The following is an 18,450-nucleotide window of genomic DNA, read 5'->3' as shown; positions in this document are numbered from 1 at the left end:
CTTTCACAAAAGAATCAGTCTGGGAGGGGAAGATCAACAACCCAACAGGCTTTGAAGGTAAGGTACTGAGGCAAAGGACTAGCGATGGCATTGGACCTACCTCCACTTCTCCCGTCTCATTCTCCTTCAGCACAAAACTGAGGATGTCTGTGTCAGGGCCAGCCAGCAGGCGAAGGTAGAGGGGACAGTCGGTGATGGAAAGCTTCTGAAACAGCACTAAGAGGCAAGAGAAGGGGTTGAGGGTCCCTCATCTCAGAGAGGAAGGACAGGGATCCATTTAGGGGTGTTGAGCTGCTGAGGGCAATTATGCAAGACCATCCCAGAATGTTAAGGGAATACTTAGTTTAATGCCCTCATTTTACAGATGAGGAAACGGGCCCAAGTGATTTTCTTGAGGTCATAGTCAGTTAGTGATAGAGCCAGCTTTAGGTCCAAGGTCTTTGGACTCCCATCCCGGTCTGCTTTTCACCGTACTGTGCTGGCAACTTTGTTGGAGACCCAGAAGACACAGCGGTTTCCTAGAACTAAAACTAGACATTGGCCCATATAACTAAGGATGTAAACCTTTCCTCGGGCGTTAAGTCCCCCAAGATGCTCTTTAATGATAACATGTAACCTGAATCAATTGCTTACTATCTCAGAGAGTAGGGAGGGAAGATGAAAATTTGGAACTCAATGTTTTAAAAACTGGATGTTAAATTTTTTCACATGTAATTGGGGAAAAATAAAATATTAGAAAATAATAACATAAAGAAACAGTGGTACAGCAGAAAGAACAGCAGGTTTTGAGTTGGAGGACTTGGGTTCAAATCCCACCTTTGCCACTTGTTAACCTGTGTTATTACTTTGAGCAAGTAATTTAATGTCACTGAGCTTTAGTTTCCTCAGCTGTAAACTGAGGAGGTTGAACTAGATGAATTCTGAGGCCTCTCACAGTTCTAGTTCTACCAATGATCTTAGCTGTCATGGGAACTTCCTTCACAGTAGTTCACAACTCAGAATATTAAGAGCTACCGGAAGTTCAGAGAGTGACTTGCCCAGGGTCACACAGTTAGTAAATGTCAGGTGGGATTCAAATCCAGGTCTTCCTGACTTCCAAATTTGGCACTGCTCCATGTTGCCTCTCATGATGACAATATATACATCGATATGATTTTAGGGGTGTCCATGGCAACATATCTACCTTAGGACACATATTCCCATTTTCTACAACTTTTTCAGAGGTAGGGAGGGAGGGTACAAATCCATTACACGTATTAGAAAATTTGAGTCTAGAGAAAAATAGGACTTGGAGGCCACTAGCTGAGGGTAAACTGGTATAAGAGTCTGTGTGCCTCCTGCTCCTAGCCTCTGTGTTGGTGGGTGTAATTGGATGTTGGCTCTACCAACTATCTGAATATTTTAGGGTAAGCTAATTGCCCACGGAACATTTAGGGGCCTGAAAGTAGATTGATGAAACCCTTAAATGTTGGTCTCGGAATCGTTTGAGAGTTTCCCCTCTCCCTTTGGCCCTCAGATTAGAGGGAGAGGTGTTAAGGAATTTTTAGAATAAACGAGGAGGATTATTAAACCTGTTTTTATACCAGACACTTGCTGCATATAATAGGAGTTTACATTTACAAAGCAAACAGAGGTTTGTATTGAGCCTCAAGACAGCTTTAAGAAGTGGATAATATCTCCGTTTTACACTTTTTCTTTCTTTTGCGGGGCAATGAGGGTTAAGTGACTTGCCCAGGGTCACATGGCTAGTAAGTGTTAAGTGTCTGAGGCTGGATTTGAACACAGGTCCTCCTGAATCCAGGGCCGGTGCTTTATCCACTGTGCCACCTAGTTGCTCCTATCTCCATTTTACAGATCAAGAAACTGGCATTCCTACATGTTAAGTGACTCTCCCAGGGTCAAATAACGAGTCTTAAGTAGAACTAAGACCCACGGCTTTCAGATTCCAAGGGTTTTTTGATCCAAATACAGTTTCACATTGAATATATTTTGGAGGGAAAATATTACTGGCATCGAGATTTCTCACGGGACCCCTATTCTCACCATATGAAACATCACAATTTCTCGTGGGCATGGAATGGGAAAAGACGCTCTAGGGCTGGCTGGCCTCTCTCCTCGCGGGAGAGCCCCCTTTCTCCCGCCCTGTTCCAGAGGTGGCATTGGAGATGGGAGGCGGGTTTTCTGGCTGGGTAGTGCCTCTTACCTTGTCCGTCCTTGTGTGTCCGCTTAAACAGAGCAAACTTCTGGGGATTGTCCACCACCATGAACTTCTTGAGTAGCCCCTGGATGACTTCGCTGACCGTAGTGGTGCTGCTGATATGCAGCTGCTTGATGGCGTCCAAGGGCAGGTAGAAGGACGTCCTCTTGTCGGTAATGGCTGCCAGGTTAACCTCTTTGACGGCATCGTAGATAGAGCGGGGCCGGATCCCCGCCGGCACCGTCACTGGCCTCCGGAGCTTCAGATGCACTTTAATGAAGCCAGTATAGGTGCCGTCTTCGCTCTGCCGGGCAAAAGCATCAGAGGGAGGAAGGAGAGAGGTCAATACACCTGGGGCAATATCCTCACGGTGACCACCCTGCACTGGGATTGCAGAGCTCTCAGAGGCGTGGAGGTCTTCCCTGAGCCTGACAGACTTCAGCTGGGAACGGCCTAAATACTACAAAGGGATCCCCTCTTTCTGAACCAGGCCCCTCTCCCCCTGGGTTTTCCCTTGTAAAACTCCTTCGTTTCTGAGAGGAAAGAGAAAGGTTGCCAGGCAGAATTCCCCCAGCACCGGGAAGTGGGTTAGACTGGGATCCCTGGCCATCTCTCAATATCCTTCTGAGCTCAGCACCAATGCAACCACCTGTGGGAGGCTTTCTCTGATCCCCTCCCAAGAGCCAGTGCCTCTCCCCCATACTGTAAAATGATTGTACAATGATTTCCTATATGCTAACATTTGTGCGTGTTACCTCCCCCTTTAGAAGGTGAGCCCTTCAAGGAAGGGGTTGTTTCGGATTTTTGCTCTTTTTGTATCCCCAGCACCCAATAAAGAACAGTGCCTGGCATACAGTAGGCGCTTGTAGACTTATTGATGGCAATTGCTTTCTCTCCTCAGATCCCCTTCTGAAAAATGCAGACTACAGGCCACTAGGTCTCTCTAGACTACCAGACAAATGCTCTGCTGTCCTCTGTCCTGTACCCCGACTTGTTCTGGCTCTTTAGGCTCTTCAGTCACAAGGCAGGTACATCCTGGGCCTCAGACCTCACAATCAGGGACAGCCACCTGGGGTTTCCTTCTACATTTCCCTCCAAAGGTCTGGGGCCCAAAGGAGAGAATTCAACCCAGGCAAATGGACTATCATGCTGCAGGAGGCAATGTACTACAGGACAAAGAGTGTGGGCTTTGATAAGAATGAGGAGCAGGGAGGGGGGGGGCAGCTAGGTGGCACAGTGGATAAAGCACTGGCCCTAGATTCAGAAGGACCTGAGTTCAAATCTGACCTCAGACACTTGATGCTTACTAGCTGTGTGACCTTGGGCAAGTCACTTAACCCTCACTGCCCCACCAAAAAAAAGAAAAAGAATTGAGGAACAGGCAGATTTTAGAGAAACCTGGAAAGACTTAAGTGGATGGATGCTGAGTGAAGTGAGCAGAACCAGGAGGACATGGTACACAGTAACAGTAACATTGTGTGAAGATCAACTGTGATAGACTTGGCTCTTAGCAGTGCAATGCCAAAGAACTCAGGATGGAAAATATTCTCCACATCCAGAAAAAGAACTGTGGAATTTGAATGCAGATTGAACCATACTGTTTCTACTTTTTTTTTTTCTTTCCTGAGGTTTTCCCCTTTTGCTCTGATTCTTCTTTCACAACACGACAATGTGGAAATATGTTTAATGTGATTGTACATATGTAAACTATATCAGATTACTTGCTGTCTTGGGAAGGGGAGAGGGAAGGGAGAGAGGGAGAAAAATTTGGAATTCAAAATCTTATAAAAGTGAATGTTGAAAACTATCTTTACATGTAACTGGAAAAAATAAATTAATAGTAAGATTAAAAACAAACAAAAAGGGGGCAGCTAGGTGGTGCGGTAGATAAAGCACCGGCCCTGTATTTGGGAAGACCTGAGTTTAAATCCAGCCTCAGACACTTGACACTTACTAGCTGTGTGGCCCTGGGCAAGTCACTTAACCCTCATTGCCCCACAGAAACAAAAAACAAACAAAAAAAGGAGCATGGGCTTTGGAGTTGGAGGACTAGAGCTCTGCTTGTAAGTTGGGTGATCTCTCTGGGCCTTAGTTCCCTCATCTGCAAAACGATGGAGTTAGACTAGATCCTAGTTTCTTAAATTACATGAAAAATTTGGCAGTTAGTGTTTGATTTGCATATCTCTTTTATTTTTTAAAATCATAAAAGTACTTTATTATTTTCCAGTTACATGTAAAGATAGTTTTCAACATTTGTTTTCCTAAGATTTTTAATTTCAAATTTTTCTCCCTCCTTCCCTTCCCTCCTCCCTCCCCAAGACAGGAAGCAATCTGATATAGGTTATATATGTATGATCGCATTAAACATATTTCTGCATTAGTCGTGTTGTAAAAGAAGAATCAGAACAAAAGGGAAAAACCTCAAAAAAAAAAAACCCAAACCCAAAAACCAGAAAGGAGAAACAGTATGAGTCAATCTTCACCTAGATTCCACAGTTCTTTTCTCTGGATGTGAAGAGCATTTTCTATCATGAGTTCTTAGGACTTGTCTTGGATCATTATATTGCTTAGAAGAGCTAAGTCTATCACAGTTGATCATCGAACTGTGTAAAATGTTCTCCTGGCTCTGCTCACTTCACTTAGCATCAGTCCACTTAAGTCTTTCCAGGTTTTTCTGAAATCTGCCCGCTCATCATTTCTTACAGCACAATAGTACTGTACATTACATTCATATACCACAACTTGTTCAGCCATTCCCCAATTGAAGGACATTCCCTCGATTTACAATTCTTTGCCACCACAAAGAGAGCTACTATAAATATTTTTTACCTGTGGGCCCTTTCCCTTTTTTTATGATCTCTTTGGGATACAGACCTAGTAGCGGTATTACTGGATCACTGGGTATGCACAGACCCATAGCCCTTTGGGCATAGTTCCAAATTGCTCTCCAGAATAATTGGTGTATATCTATTTTATATACCTATATAACCAGAGTTGTGTAAAAGTTTCTTGGGTGAAAAGGTGTCATGAGTGGAAAAAGTTTAAGAAGCCCTGAACTACTAGATGAGTGCTCTTTAAGACACTGTGGAGCCTGTGATTCTACGACTTGCCCACTAGGTTACGCTGTTCCTCCATCCCTCCATTAGGGTCCATTGCTACTCACTTACCAGCAGAGGGCAGGACCCACCAGCTGGTCCCCCAAAGTGTGAAATGTCCCCAAGTGCCCAGCCTGTAGTCAGTGTTCAACCACTACCTATACAACAAACGTATGATCTTATAATTTGGCTCCTGGACGTCATCTAGTCCAGTCCACCCCTTATAGAGAAAAGAAAACTGGGGCCAAGATTGAGGGCGATCACATTGGGGATGAGCCATAGAGCCGGATTGGACCCTACAGGAAAGGAGGCAGAGACCTCACATGAGAGAACCTCTTGACTTACCAGCTTCATGCCCAGGCAATTTTTCTCCTTGCTATTGTAGTGGTCAATTTTCTGTTTGATTTCCTTAAGTGTGGGGACCTGGGGCTTCTCCTCTTCCACCGGTTTGCAGACATTCTGAAAGAAGATGGTGGGAGCATTATTCCATGGGGACAACACACTCTGAGGCTCTGAATACCAATTCTCCTACTTATTCTATCTGCCCCTCCCCTTCCAGCAACCTATATAAACTCTTTTTTTTTTTTTGGTGGAACAATGAGGGTTAAGTGACTTGCCCAGGGTCATACAGCTAGTAAGTGTCAAGTGTCTGAGGTCCAGATTTGAACTCAGGTCCTCCTGAATCCAGGGCCAGTGCTCTATCCACTATGCCACCTAGCTACCCCTAGCCTATAAAGTCTTAAAAGGCAGGAGTTGCTTTTGTGTTTGGAAGCACACAGTAGGCACTTCATAAATGCAATCTGAAAAAAAAAAAGACCTCTCTGACCCTTCGTTTCCCTCATCTATAAAATAGCCAGATGTTTTCTAAGGCCCCTTTCTCTTTATGATATTGCACAAACACTTACTTTGTACCTGAACTTGGTCCTGGGGATACCAAAATGATAAAAAATCCTTCTCAGGACTTCTATCCTTTTAATTCTGAGTGCCATTGCAGCGGAGAGAAGAGAAGGCTCTTCAGAATTTCCTTAGAACGTAAGCCCCTCCCTTGAGGGCACAAGATGCTAAACATGGACTAAGTGCTTTTTAGTCAATGCTTGTTGATTGGCTGACTGACTTCTCCAGTGGCACAGAACACCCTGGAGTCCAGGGAGATCTAGTACGTGGGATCTGCCCTGATTTCTGAGGCTCTTCTCATGCCAGTCTCTATCCCTCTACAGCCTTGATGCTCCATCTCCAAGTCTTGATTTTTGTATGGTATCTCCGGGGGCCTACACCCCTGATACATAAGCCCTCCTAAAATGTAAAATCAGGGCCTTCCTTGGGGGGGGTCTGGAGTTTAGGTAGAGAAAATGTTCTTATGCCCATTTTATAGGAAGGAAGGAACTAAGTATTCATTAAGCACCTATTGTGTACCAGGCTAGGTGCTAACTACTTTACCTGTTATCTCATTTGATTCCTACAACACTGGGAATTAGGTTTTATTATCTTTATTATCCCCATTTTATATTTGAGGAAACTGAGGCAGAAGTTAAGTGACTTATTCAGGATCAAGTGTTTGAGGTTGGATTTAAACTCAGGTCTTCCTGGCTCGAGGCCAGTGCTCTATCCACTTCACCACCAAACTGCCTCTACTAAACAGATGAACAGAACAAGCTCATGGTCCCACAGCTAAAAAGTATATACATTTTAATTAGAGATCACCTTGTAACCTGAAGTACTGGATTCCTAAGCAGGGACGTGGCTATTTGTGACCCCAGGGCCAAAGAATGCAGATGCCCATTAGGTGATGTGTAGGCATCCAGCCAAAGGCTTGGCAGTAGAATTGTAACTAGAGTAGAGCAGCTGGGTCTTTGTTCTAGAGTACTGAAGTTTAGAGGATGCTAAGCACTTACACACACACCTAGAGTAGCACAGAAACAACGGGTGTTAACACAGTTAATGAGTTAACATATAGTTAGCAAGAAAAATTAGTTAAAAGGACAATTTGCCATATAATAGTTAACATTTATATAGTGCTTGCTATGTTCCAGGTACTATGCAAAATGCTTTACAGTTATCTCATTTGATCCTCTCAACAATCCTGAGAGGGAGGTATTATTATTATTCCCCCTTTACAGTTAAGAAAACCAAGGCAAACAGAGGTTAAGTGACTTGCTCGGGATCATAGAGCTAATAAGTACCTGAGGTCAAATTTGAACTCAGGTCTTCCTGACCCCAGGTCTGCTGCTGTACCCACTGTACCACCGAGCTGTGGCTGCACCCCAGGTAGGTTCCTGTCTTTCCCCAGCAAAGGCTGAATCCTGAGGTCTCTGTTCTCCCCTCTCTACCACCACAATGGAATTTGTTTTTTAAAGTTGATTTGTGTTTTTTTTTAACTTTTTTTGGTGAGGCAATTGGGGTTAAGTGACTTGCCCAGGGTCACACAGCTAGTAAGTGTTAAGTGTCTGAGACTGGATTTGAACTCAGGTCCTCCTGACTCCAGGGCCAGTTTTCTATCCATTACGCCACCTAGCTGCCCCTAAAGTTGATTTGCAAAGGGATGTCCATCAATTGGAGAATGGCTAAACAAAGCTGTGGTATATGATGGTGATGGAATATGATTATGCTATAAGAAATGACAAGCAGGATGATTTCAGAAAAACCTGGAAAGACTTGCATGAACCGATAGATAGTAAAGTGAGCAGAACCAGGAGAACCTTGTGCACAGAAACAGCAATATTGTTTGATGAAGAACTGTGAATGACTTAGCTATTCTCAGCAATACAATGATCCAAGACAATCCCAAAGGACAAATGATGAAGCATACTATGCACCTCCAAAGAAAGAACTGATATTGATTGAACACAGACTGAAGCATGCTACTTTTCACTTTCTTTCATTTTTTTCTTTTATTCAAGTTTTCTTGTACAAAATGACTAGCATGGTAATGTTTTACATAATTACACATGTATAACCTATATCTGATTCCTTACTGCCTCAGGGAGGGGAGAGGGGAGGGAGGGATGGTATTTGGAACTCAAAACTTTAAATAAAAATGTTTATTAAAAAAAAGTTGATTGGAAGTAGTTTTTTGTGCTACTTTCCAGTTTGATTTTGAGAAACTTGTCTATAGATAAAAATGTTGGTTATGGCTTAGCAGACAGCAACCCTTCCCTGTCACCTCTTGTGCAGCTCAGACAGTCCACTATAGGGGTTGCCACTGGCCCCTGCCCATAGAGGCCACAAGGTAAAAGAACAGGGGATAAAGTCCCATGGGCACTCAGCATATTTTCCAGGCTCCCTCCAGGCCTCCCACCTCCAACTAGTTGGGTCTGAGGGCAGAGCTTGAGTGGGTGAAATTACCCAGTCTGGGCACAAGGGCCCTTGTGGCTAAAGAGCTTCCACAGTGGTCGGATGTTGTCAGGTTCTCTGAGCTGAGGGAGGCAAGAGCCCTGGCTTCCATTTCTGAAAACACACTGCAGACCTAGATCAAACACACGGCCCAGCCCACAGTGAGACAGTGAATCATGAATACTTGGGGATTACCATTAGACCTGGATGTTCTGTGCTCACACACTAATGCAACTCAGCATTAGTCCAATTGACCTCAGGAGGAAGAAACTGTGGGGTCAGCAACTTGCCTGGGTTCACACAGATGTGGGATTGAATCCAGATCCTCAGCTGGGTGGCACAGTGGATAGAGTACAGGGCCTGGAGTCAGGAAGATCTGACTTCAAATTAGCCTCAGACACTTAGTAGCTGGGTGACCCTGGGCAAGTCACTTAACCTGTTTGCCTCAGTTTCTTCATCTGTCAAATGAATTGGAGAAGGAAATGGCAAACTACTCCAGTATCTTTGCCCAAAAAACAAAAAAACAAAAACACCCCAAACAAAACACCCAAATAGGGTTGTAGAGAATTAGATGACTGAAAAAATGACTAAATGACTTCTGACTCCAGAGTCAAATGTTCTTTCCTTAATAACTCCTTCAATAGATACGGAACTGGGGGTTATACAAGGCATACAAGGAAGCATGCAAAGGTTCTTCTACTCCCAAGGCCTATCCAGAGTCTTGTCATCCTCATTAATAACAGCAACATCTCATATTTCTAGAGCACTGTGAGGCTGACCAAGCATTTCCCTTTGCAACAATCCAGTGAGATCAATAGTGCAAACCTTCTCATCCCCATTTTACATAAGAGGAAACTGAGGCTCAGAGAGATAAAATGATGCGCTCATGGTGACATAGATAGCAAATGTTTACAATCTAGTTAGAGAGAGAGAAGATGTATATCTGAAAAAAAAAGATATTACCATATCTTAGAATCTGAAAGAGGACTCCTAGACTTAGGAGGCAGTGGGGTAGAGTAATAATAATCATAATAATGATGACGACAACAATAACTGCTCACACTTATACAGGGCCTACTATGCACCAGGCACTACCAAGTGCTTTATGAATATTATCTCATTTGATACTCACAAGAACCTTAGGAAGTAGGTGGAAAGAGCATTTGCTCTGGGGTCAGGCGATCTGAGTTCAAATCTCACTTCTGACAGGCTGCCTATGTATGGCTCTGAGTGAGTTAAGGGTACCTCCCTAGGCCTCAGTTTTCTCATCTGTAAAATGAAAGGGTTGGCCTCAATGGCCTATAAGATTCCTTTCACTCTCAATCCTATGGTCCAGACCTAGGCTCCTGATGACAGCAGGCACAGCGGCAGATCTCACTGGTCCCGGGGCCTTGGACAACAGCAAGTGTTAAGTTCTTATTGAATGGATAAATAAAAGGAGTCGGAAGGCTGTGGGGCCATCGGGAGTGGATCGCCCTCTGTGGGAGGTGGGAAGGGGACTGGTTCAGAGTCACCCAGAAACACCCAGGCAGAGACAGAGCTCAGGATGTGAAGAAGGCTCCATATTCCAAGGTCTCCAAGCAACCACATCCAGTGTGTCCCTGCTTGACTTAAGGTTTTTAAAATTCAATTTCATTTTATTTTCAGTTCCTGCTCGACTTTCTATGCCTCTCTCTATTAATGTCTCTCCCCCTTCTAGCTCCTTATTCTTACAGTTGGCAGGGTTGGCCATCCTCCTCTGAACATGCCCCATCTTGTCTTGTTTCAGAAGTAAAACGACCTTTCCTCTCAGTGGGGTTGACTTACTTTATAGTTAAAAAAAAACGAGGCCTATATAGGTGACTCTCCCCAGGCCATACGGCAGCAAATAGATGAAGGTGAGATCCAAACTCTCATGGAAGAAACTCATAACTCTTTCCCCTGACTCTCTGATGTTATACTGTGGTGCCCGAGGTGGAGGAAGTGTTCAGGTTGGGGGAGATGACGGCTGCACTTACGTCAAACAGCTGTTGGGCTAAACCCAAAGAGATGCCCACAACAGAGCCTGCCTCTCCCTTCCCGGCTTTCAGGCAGGCTGGTTGGGGAGGTCTCACCAATTTGGACAACACAAGGTCATTTCCTCTTCCCACTCCCTGACCTCCTCAGGGCTGATAAATATCAAGATCTACCACCAGTCAGTGATGCTTCAAGCCCAAGGCTTGAAAGGGGCCCCCACTCATCTTCCACAGCAGCGTCCCCCAGCACACCTCCTTAGTTTCCTGTCTGCTCTCCTCTATGCATGCTATCCAGCTCCCCCAGACCCACAATCCTAGCCAAGGCTGGCCCAGTCACCTGATGTTTGGTTCACTCACAAAGACTTGGGGAGAAGAAGGGCTTCTGACAACTGGACACACCCTCCCCCCAGGACACAACCTGGAGTAATGGAAGTTGCAAAAAAGGCAATTTTAGGTTTGATTTTAGGAAAAACTTTTTTACAAGTAGAAGTGTCTGAAAATAGAATGCATTGTTTGGAGAAGAGGGGGTGGTCTTCAGGCTAAGGCTGGGTAACTGCTTGTCTGGTATCTTGTAATAACAGTTCTTCTTCAGGTATGGATTGGGCTAGATGGATGGTGGTATGCCTTCCCAATTGGAAATTCTTGTCATGAGTCTGTTTTTATTTTGCAGGGCAATGAGGGTTAAGTGACTTGCCCAGGATCATACAGCTAGTAAGTGTCAAGTGTCTGAGGTCGGATTTGAACTCAGGTCCTCCTGAATCCAGGACCAGTGCTTTATCCACTGTGCCACCTAGCTGCCCAGTCATGAGCCTTTATAAAAATTATTTCTTTTCCAATGAACCAAAATTCATTCTCTCCCTTCTGCCTCCCCCACCTTCAAATGAAAAAAGAGAAAAAATGAAGCCCTTGAGACAGCCATGAATCGTCAAGCAAAACAAATTTCTGCATTGGCCATGTCCAAAAAATAGCTAAGTCTCAATTTGCATCCTAGGTCCATCACCTCTCTGTCAGGAGGTGAATTTTAGGTTTCTTTTTAAGCCCTCTGGGATCATAGTTGGTCACTGCATTCACCAGAATTCTGAAGTTTCTAAAAGTTGATGGTTTTTACAATATCATTGTTATAGCATCGTCCTCCTGTTTCTGCTCACTGACCTCTACATCAGTTCAGCCAGTCTTCCCAGTTTTCTCTGAAACCATTCCCTTCTGCATTTCTTAAAGCACAACTGTACTCCATTAGATGGAATTCTAAAAGCACACCTGTTCTTTTTCTTTTCCCAAGGACTATTTGGTCATTATGTCCAGAGTAGGAGGAGTGAGAGTAGAGATTGGGTACCTGCTATTAGCACTCACCAACTGCGACGAAGATATGCTGTCTGCATTGGTTTCACTGCTCTTTTATACCCTCAAAGTGAGCTCTTTATAAGAAAACCCCTAAAGAAGGCTCCTCTCGGGGGCGGCTAGGTGGCGCAGTGGATAAAGCAACTGGCCCTAGATTCAGGAGTACCTGAGTTCAAATCTGGCCTCAGACACTTGACACTTACTAGCTGTGTGACCCTGGGCAAGTCACTTAACCCCCATTGCCCTGCAAAAAACAAACACACAAAAAAGAAGGATCCTCTCCTGGCCTCAGTTTCCACACCTGTAAAATGGGAATAAGATTAACACCCACCTCCCAGGGTGGCTGTGAGGGGCAAATAAGGTAATATTTGTAAAGTGCTTTGCAAACTTTAAAGTAATATATATATATATATATAAAACAATAATAATAATAAACATTTATATACACATAAATGTTTATTATTATTATTGTTATTGTTAGCCATCAGATGAGGAAACTGAGGCTCCAGGAAATAACATTACCTGCCCAGTGTCACACAGCTAGTACCAGTCAGAGGCAAGGGTTGAACCCAAGTCTTTCCGACAGCAGTTTCAATGGTTTATCCACTACATCGTGCTGCTTCTCAAAAGAATAGAGGTTCTGAGACTTAAACTTGGATTTCTTGCATTTCCCACACCCCAAACTGGGACAGATCATTCTTCTGCTTGTTGTCATTTACTCGTGTCTGACTCTTTGTGACCGCATTTGGGGTTTTCTTGGCAGAGACACTAGAGTGCTTTGCCATTTCTTTCTCCAGCTCATTTTACAGTTGAGGAAACTGAGGCAAGCAAGGTTAAGTGACCTGTCCAGGGGCACACAGCTAGAAAGCGTCTGAGGTCACATTGGAACCAGGTCCTCCTGACTCCAGGCCCAGCACTCCATCCACTGTGACACCTAGCTGTCTTGCATCCTTCTGGAAGGTTGGGCAAATAGGCTGAGTTTATTCCCCCTTCCAAGACAAGGCTCCTCTGCCCTCTCAGAGCACTTCTCTGACAAGGTTGCTGTGTCCCCATTATCACTATGATACTGTATCTCTCTCTCTCTCTCTCTCTCTCTCTCTCTCTCTCTCTCTCTCTCTCTCTCTCTCTCTCACACACACACACACACACACACACACATCTAAGGGGAGGGAGAAGGGAAGAATTGTTAACTTACTAGTGTTCTCTTGTAAAAACCATTTCCCAGAGATCTCTGAATAACCTGCAAATCACCTAGAGAAGCAATTCTCAATTTCTTTGTTCTCAGGAGCCCTTTATACTCTTTTTTTTGCAGGGCAATGAGGGTTAAGTGACTTGCCCAGGATCACACAGCTAGTAAGTGTCAAGTGTCTCAGGTCGGATTTGAACTCAGGTCCTCCTGAATCCAGGGCCAGTGCTTTATTCACTGCTCCACCTAGCTGCCCCATCCCTTTATACTCTTAAAAATTACTGCAGACTCCCAAGAGCTTTGCTTATGTGGGTTATATTTATTGGAAATTAAAACATCTTAGTATTATTATGAAAATTGGTTTCATTTCACAGACCCCATGAAAGGTTCTCAGTGAACCCCAGGAGTCCTAAGATCAGAGAACCATTGAACTAGAGAACTGGGAAGTGGAAGAAGCCCAGCTGAGTGGGATAGGATGAAAGGTGCATTGGACTCATCACATAGTAGGTTGTTTAACTCAGCAAATGGGTCAAGAGCTAAGGCCTGTAAAAAGCCCGAACTTGATATGCTAGAGATACAGATAGGATGGGCAGCTGGGTAGTACAGTGGGCAGAGTGCCAGGCCTAGAAGTCAGGAAGAACCATCTTCTTAAGTTTAAATCTGGCCTCAGACACTTACCAGCTGTGTGACCCTGGACAAGTCACTTAACCCTGTTTGCCTCAGTTTCCTCATCTGTCAAATGAACTGGAGAAGGAAATGACAAACCACTCCAGTATCTTTGCCAAGAAAACCCCAAATGGGGTCATGAAGTGTCAGACACAACTGAAAAACAACTGAATGACCACAGAAGGAATGGTAACAAGAAATTTCAAAAAGCAGGCTATAATAAAAATAGCTCACCTTTCTATAGTTTTACAATTTACAATGAGCTTTTCTCACAGTTCTATGAGGTAGATAGCATTAAGTATTATTCCCATTTTGCTGATGAATAAATTGAGTTCCTGAGAGGTTTGGGGCAGTTGCTAAGGTCACTCAGCTAATAATTGATTTGTTTTTTGTTTTTTTGCACAGGGCAATGAGGGTTAAGTGACTTGTCCAGGGTCACACAGCTAGTAAGTGTCAAGTGTCTGAGGCCGAATTTGAATTCAGATCCTCCTGAATCCAGGGCCAGTGCTTTATCCACTGAGCCACCTAGCTGTCCCACAGCTAATAATTTGAAGCCAGGTCTTCTGACTCCAAGTTTGAGTCTCTTTCCCTTGCCCCACATTCCCTCTCTAATATATTCCTGTGGAGTATCTGAATCTGGTTGGGATGTTTCACTGCACTGATTTCAGAGTCCCTCACTTGCCTCCATGTCATTCTGGACTAAGGTCACCAAGAGCACATAGATTCATTTAGCTTCCTTCATTATCCCCTCAGCCTCCTGTCTGCTTTCTCTACTTCATGCCATTTACTAGCCTTGAGAACCTAATAACCCTTGCCCTCTGACTTAATCTTTGAGAAACCAGGCTCATTTCCACATCATGGTGAAACAGTGGAAGATGAGCATTCTTATCCCCATTTTATAGATGTGAACACTGAATCTATGGCTGGAAAACTGGACTCAGCTGAGGTCTTCTGACTTGACTCTCTCTGTGACCTTATTTACCAGTCAGCCTTCTCTCTACCCCACCCCATCTCTCCTTTCAATTTCCTCTCACCCCAGAATATGATATAAAATGAACTTAGAAATGTAAACAGACCTGTTTTTTTTAAGTACACAGAAACAAATAGAGGAAATTCATAAGGGGACACAAAAGAAGGTTACTACGATGTTAAATTTAACAAATACTTTAAAAAACAAACTACATAATAGAAATTTGTAGATTCATGTAAAATGAAGGGAGGAGGGAAGGAAGGAAAAAAGAAAGAAAGGAAGGAAGGAAGGAAGGAAGGAAGGAAAGAAAGAAAGAAAGAAAGAAAGAAAGAAAGAAAGAAAGAAAGAAAGAAAGAAAGAAAGAAAGAAAGAAAGAAAGAAAGAAAGAAAGAAAGAAAGAAAGAAAGAAAGAAAGAAAAACCTCTCGAGCAGTTGCTTTTCTGAGAGGCTTCATCTGGGGGTCAGAAACCCTGAGGATGAATCCTAGGTCTGATGCTCAGCAGATATGCGACTATTCAGTTTCCTCATCAGTACAACAGGGGTTACCAATGTTTGCACACCCTACCTCAGGGGGATATTGAGAGGGATGCACGTTGTAAACCCAAGAGGTCAAAGTGATAGGAATGTGAGTTATCCCTCCTCTTATGAGAGTATGCCAGTGTGGGCGCCCCTCAAGGACAGGGGCTCTGCCAGGGTGTCGATGAGGCTGGGAGCTCTGGAAACAATGAGAACCCATCCTACGGCACTATCCAAGGATCTGTGAAATAATCCATCACCCAGAGTGTGCCCACATCCAGCTGAGCCAGGGTGTAGACAACAACACAACACAGAGAGCGTTGCTGACATGAAGCCCATCCAGCTTGGTAGGGTGTGCCAGAGCTAATCTCCTCCCCACCTTCCCCCCACTATAGTTTTAGGGAAGCTACAATCACTCAGTGACACCATGAGGCAATAGAGGAAGGAATAAAAGAATAACAATGAGAAATATTATTATTTGTAAAATAAAGTTAAATTCATTACACATTCCAAAAATATCCTGGGGCATCCTGAATCACAACTATCTGGAAAAGACTCCCAGCTCCCTGGGTTCCAAAAGGTCAACACTTACACTCAGCCCCTGAAACCAGAGCTTGCCCCACTTGGGTTTTCTTTTCCTGTTCCTCTTTTTCCTAAAAGATAAACTCATATGTCCTCCCTCTCCTCTCTTTCCCCTACCCCAACCGCTGCCTCCAACTAAAGGAAGTGACACAAGCCCCGTATGTCATCTCAAAGACCACATCATCTCTAGACTGATACGCCCTGGAAACAATTGACCTTCCACTGTCATATCGGGTCCCAGCCTACTACAGAGAACAGAGAAGGAATTCTGTGCTGGATGCCAACATTTAGGAAGGATGTCCATAAACTGGGTGTCATTCAGAGGTGCACAACCCAGAAGATGAAAGGTCATCAATCAGTAAACATTTATGAAGCACCTACTATGCACCAGGCACTGTGCTACATGCCAGGGATAGTCAAAGAAAGGGAAAAGCCAGTCTCTGCTCTCATGGGGGGAGTCCTTGGCATAGGAGGATGGCTTGGAGGAACTGGGGGCATGTGACTTAGAGAAGACTCAGGTGGGACCTGATAACTATCTTCAGAATTAGTGGGAAAGAAGAATTAGTCTTGTTCTATGTGGCCAAAGGGGGACAGAACCAGGTGCAACTGGTGGCAGCATCAGAGAGACATTTAGTTATCGTATTAAGAAAGAGCATCCTCGGGGGCAGCTAGGTGGCACAATGGATAGAGCACTGGCCCTGGATTCAGGAGGACCTGAGTTCAAATCCAGCTTCAGACACTTGACACTTACTAGCTGTGTGACCCTGGGCAAGTCACTTAACCCTCACTGCCCTGCCAAAAAAAGAAAGAAAGAAAGACAGAAAGACAGACAGAAAGACAGAAAGAAAGACAGAAAGAAAGAAAGAAAGAAAGAAAGAAAGAAAGAAAGAAAGAAAGAAAGAAAGAAAGAAAGAAAGAAAGAAAGAAAGAAAGAAAGAAAGGCGCATCCGCATAGCAGGTGGAGTTAACCTTCAGCGGAAGCAGCTGTCTTCTCTCCAGGTCTTTGTGACACTGCTCTCTCCTGGTTCTCCTCCTAATTGTCTGGGAGCTCCTTCGTCTCCTCTGCTGGATCTTCATGCATGTCACCTCTGTTAACTGGGGGGGGTTCCCCAAATCTTGGTCCTCAGCCCTCTTCTCCTTCTATACTGTTTCACTCAGTGACCTTGTCATTCAATGATCATCACCAGGCAAATAACTCTCAGCTCAAACCTCTCTCCTAACTTCAAGACTCACATCTCCAATCGCTCTTCAGACACCGGACTTCCCATAGGCACCTTAAACTCTGCATGTCCCAAACTGAACTCCTTATTTCCCACTAACCCCCCAACTTCCCTTCTTCCTAACTTTCCTAAGCTTGTCGAGGGTATCACCATTTCCCCAGTCGCCTCAGTTTGAAACCTAAGTGTCTCCTCCAACTGCTTACCCTTTATTACCACACCTCCCACAGCCATAACCAATCAGTGGGCAAGGCCTGCGGTACGTACCTTTACAACTTCTCCTGTATAAACCACCTTCTCTCCTCTAATATTGTCATTACCCCTGTGCAGGCCCTCATCATCTGACACCTGGTCTATTGCTGGGAGGTCTGGCTGCCTTGTCTCTCCCCATGCTAATCCATCTTCCTCTCAGTTGGCTAATTGTTTGCCCTAAAAGGCAGGTGTGACTATGTCGCCCTCCCTTCCCCCATTCAATTGCTCGGTCATTTTCAGTCGTGTCTGACTCTTTGTGACCCCACTGGGGGTTTTCTCGGCAAAAATGCTGGAGCAGTGATCCAACTCATTTCCCTGATGTGGAAACTGAGGCAAACAGGATTAAGGTGAAAAGGAGTCTCCCTGACTCCAGGCCGGGTATGCTAGCCTCTGTGCCACCCAACTGCCCTAGTCAACTCAAGCGGATCCCTATGACCTCCTGGATCAAATATAAAATGCTCTGTTTGACTTTTAGAGCACTTCATGACCTGGCCCCTTCCTCCCTTTCCAGTCTTCTTATACCTTACTACCCCTTCTCCATATTCTGCTGCCTAGTGACCTGGCCTCCTTGCCAATCTTCCCACAAGGCACTCCATCTCAGATCTGGGCATTTTCCCTGGCTGCCCTCCCCCATACCTAGAACTCTTTCCTTCATCTCTGCCTCCTGGCTTTCCTGACTTCTTTCCAAGCTCCTCTAACGTCTTACCTTCTGCAAGCCTTTCCCAGTCCTCCTTAATTTCAGTGCCTTCCTTCTAAGATTACCCTCAGTTTACCTTGTTTATGTCTTGTTTGCCCATAGTTTGCATACTGGGGCAGCTAGGTGGTACAGTAAAGACTTAGAGTCAAGAAGACATGTGTTAAATTCTGGTCTCAGACACTATCTGTGTGTGACCCTGGGCCAGTTACTTAACGCCAATTGCCTCAGTTTCCTCATCTGTAAAATGAGCTGGAGAAGGAAATGACAAACCACTCCAGTATCCTTGCCAAGAAAACCCCAAATGGGGTCATGAAGAGTTGGACACGACTGGAAAAGAACTCAACAAGTTTGCATATGGTCTCTCCCATTAGACTGGGAGCTTCCTGAGGGCCTGTGTTTTGCTTTTCTTT

General features: G+C 44.5%; 1 protein-coding gene across 2 annotated transcripts in view; it reads right to left on the bottom strand.

The window, feature by feature from the left end:
- Nucleotides 1-18,450, bottom strand: part of RASSF5 (Ras association domain family member 5) — a 113,666-nt gene that overhangs the window by 3,038 nt on the left and 92,178 nt on the right. For both annotated transcript variants that reach the window (XM_043964192.1, XM_043964193.1), the window contains 3 exons: nt 5,638-5,751; nt 2,204-2,501; nt 101-216 (listed from right to left, as the gene is read on the bottom strand). In XM_043964192.1, coding sequence (XP_043820127.1) covers nt 101-216; nt 2,204-2,501; nt 5,638-5,751 — 528 coding nt within the window. The remainder of the gene's footprint in view (nt 1-100; nt 217-2,203; nt 2,502-5,637; nt 5,752-18,450) is intronic.

The sequence above is a fragment of the Dromiciops gliroides genome, chromosome 4 (assembly GCF_019393635.1).
Source record: "Dromiciops gliroides isolate mDroGli1 chromosome 4, mDroGli1.pri, whole genome shotgun sequence".
NCBI classification, from domain to species: Eukaryota; Metazoa; Chordata; class Mammalia; order Microbiotheria; family Microbiotheriidae; genus Dromiciops; species Dromiciops gliroides.
This window is presented reverse-complemented; position numbering and strand designations above follow the sequence as displayed.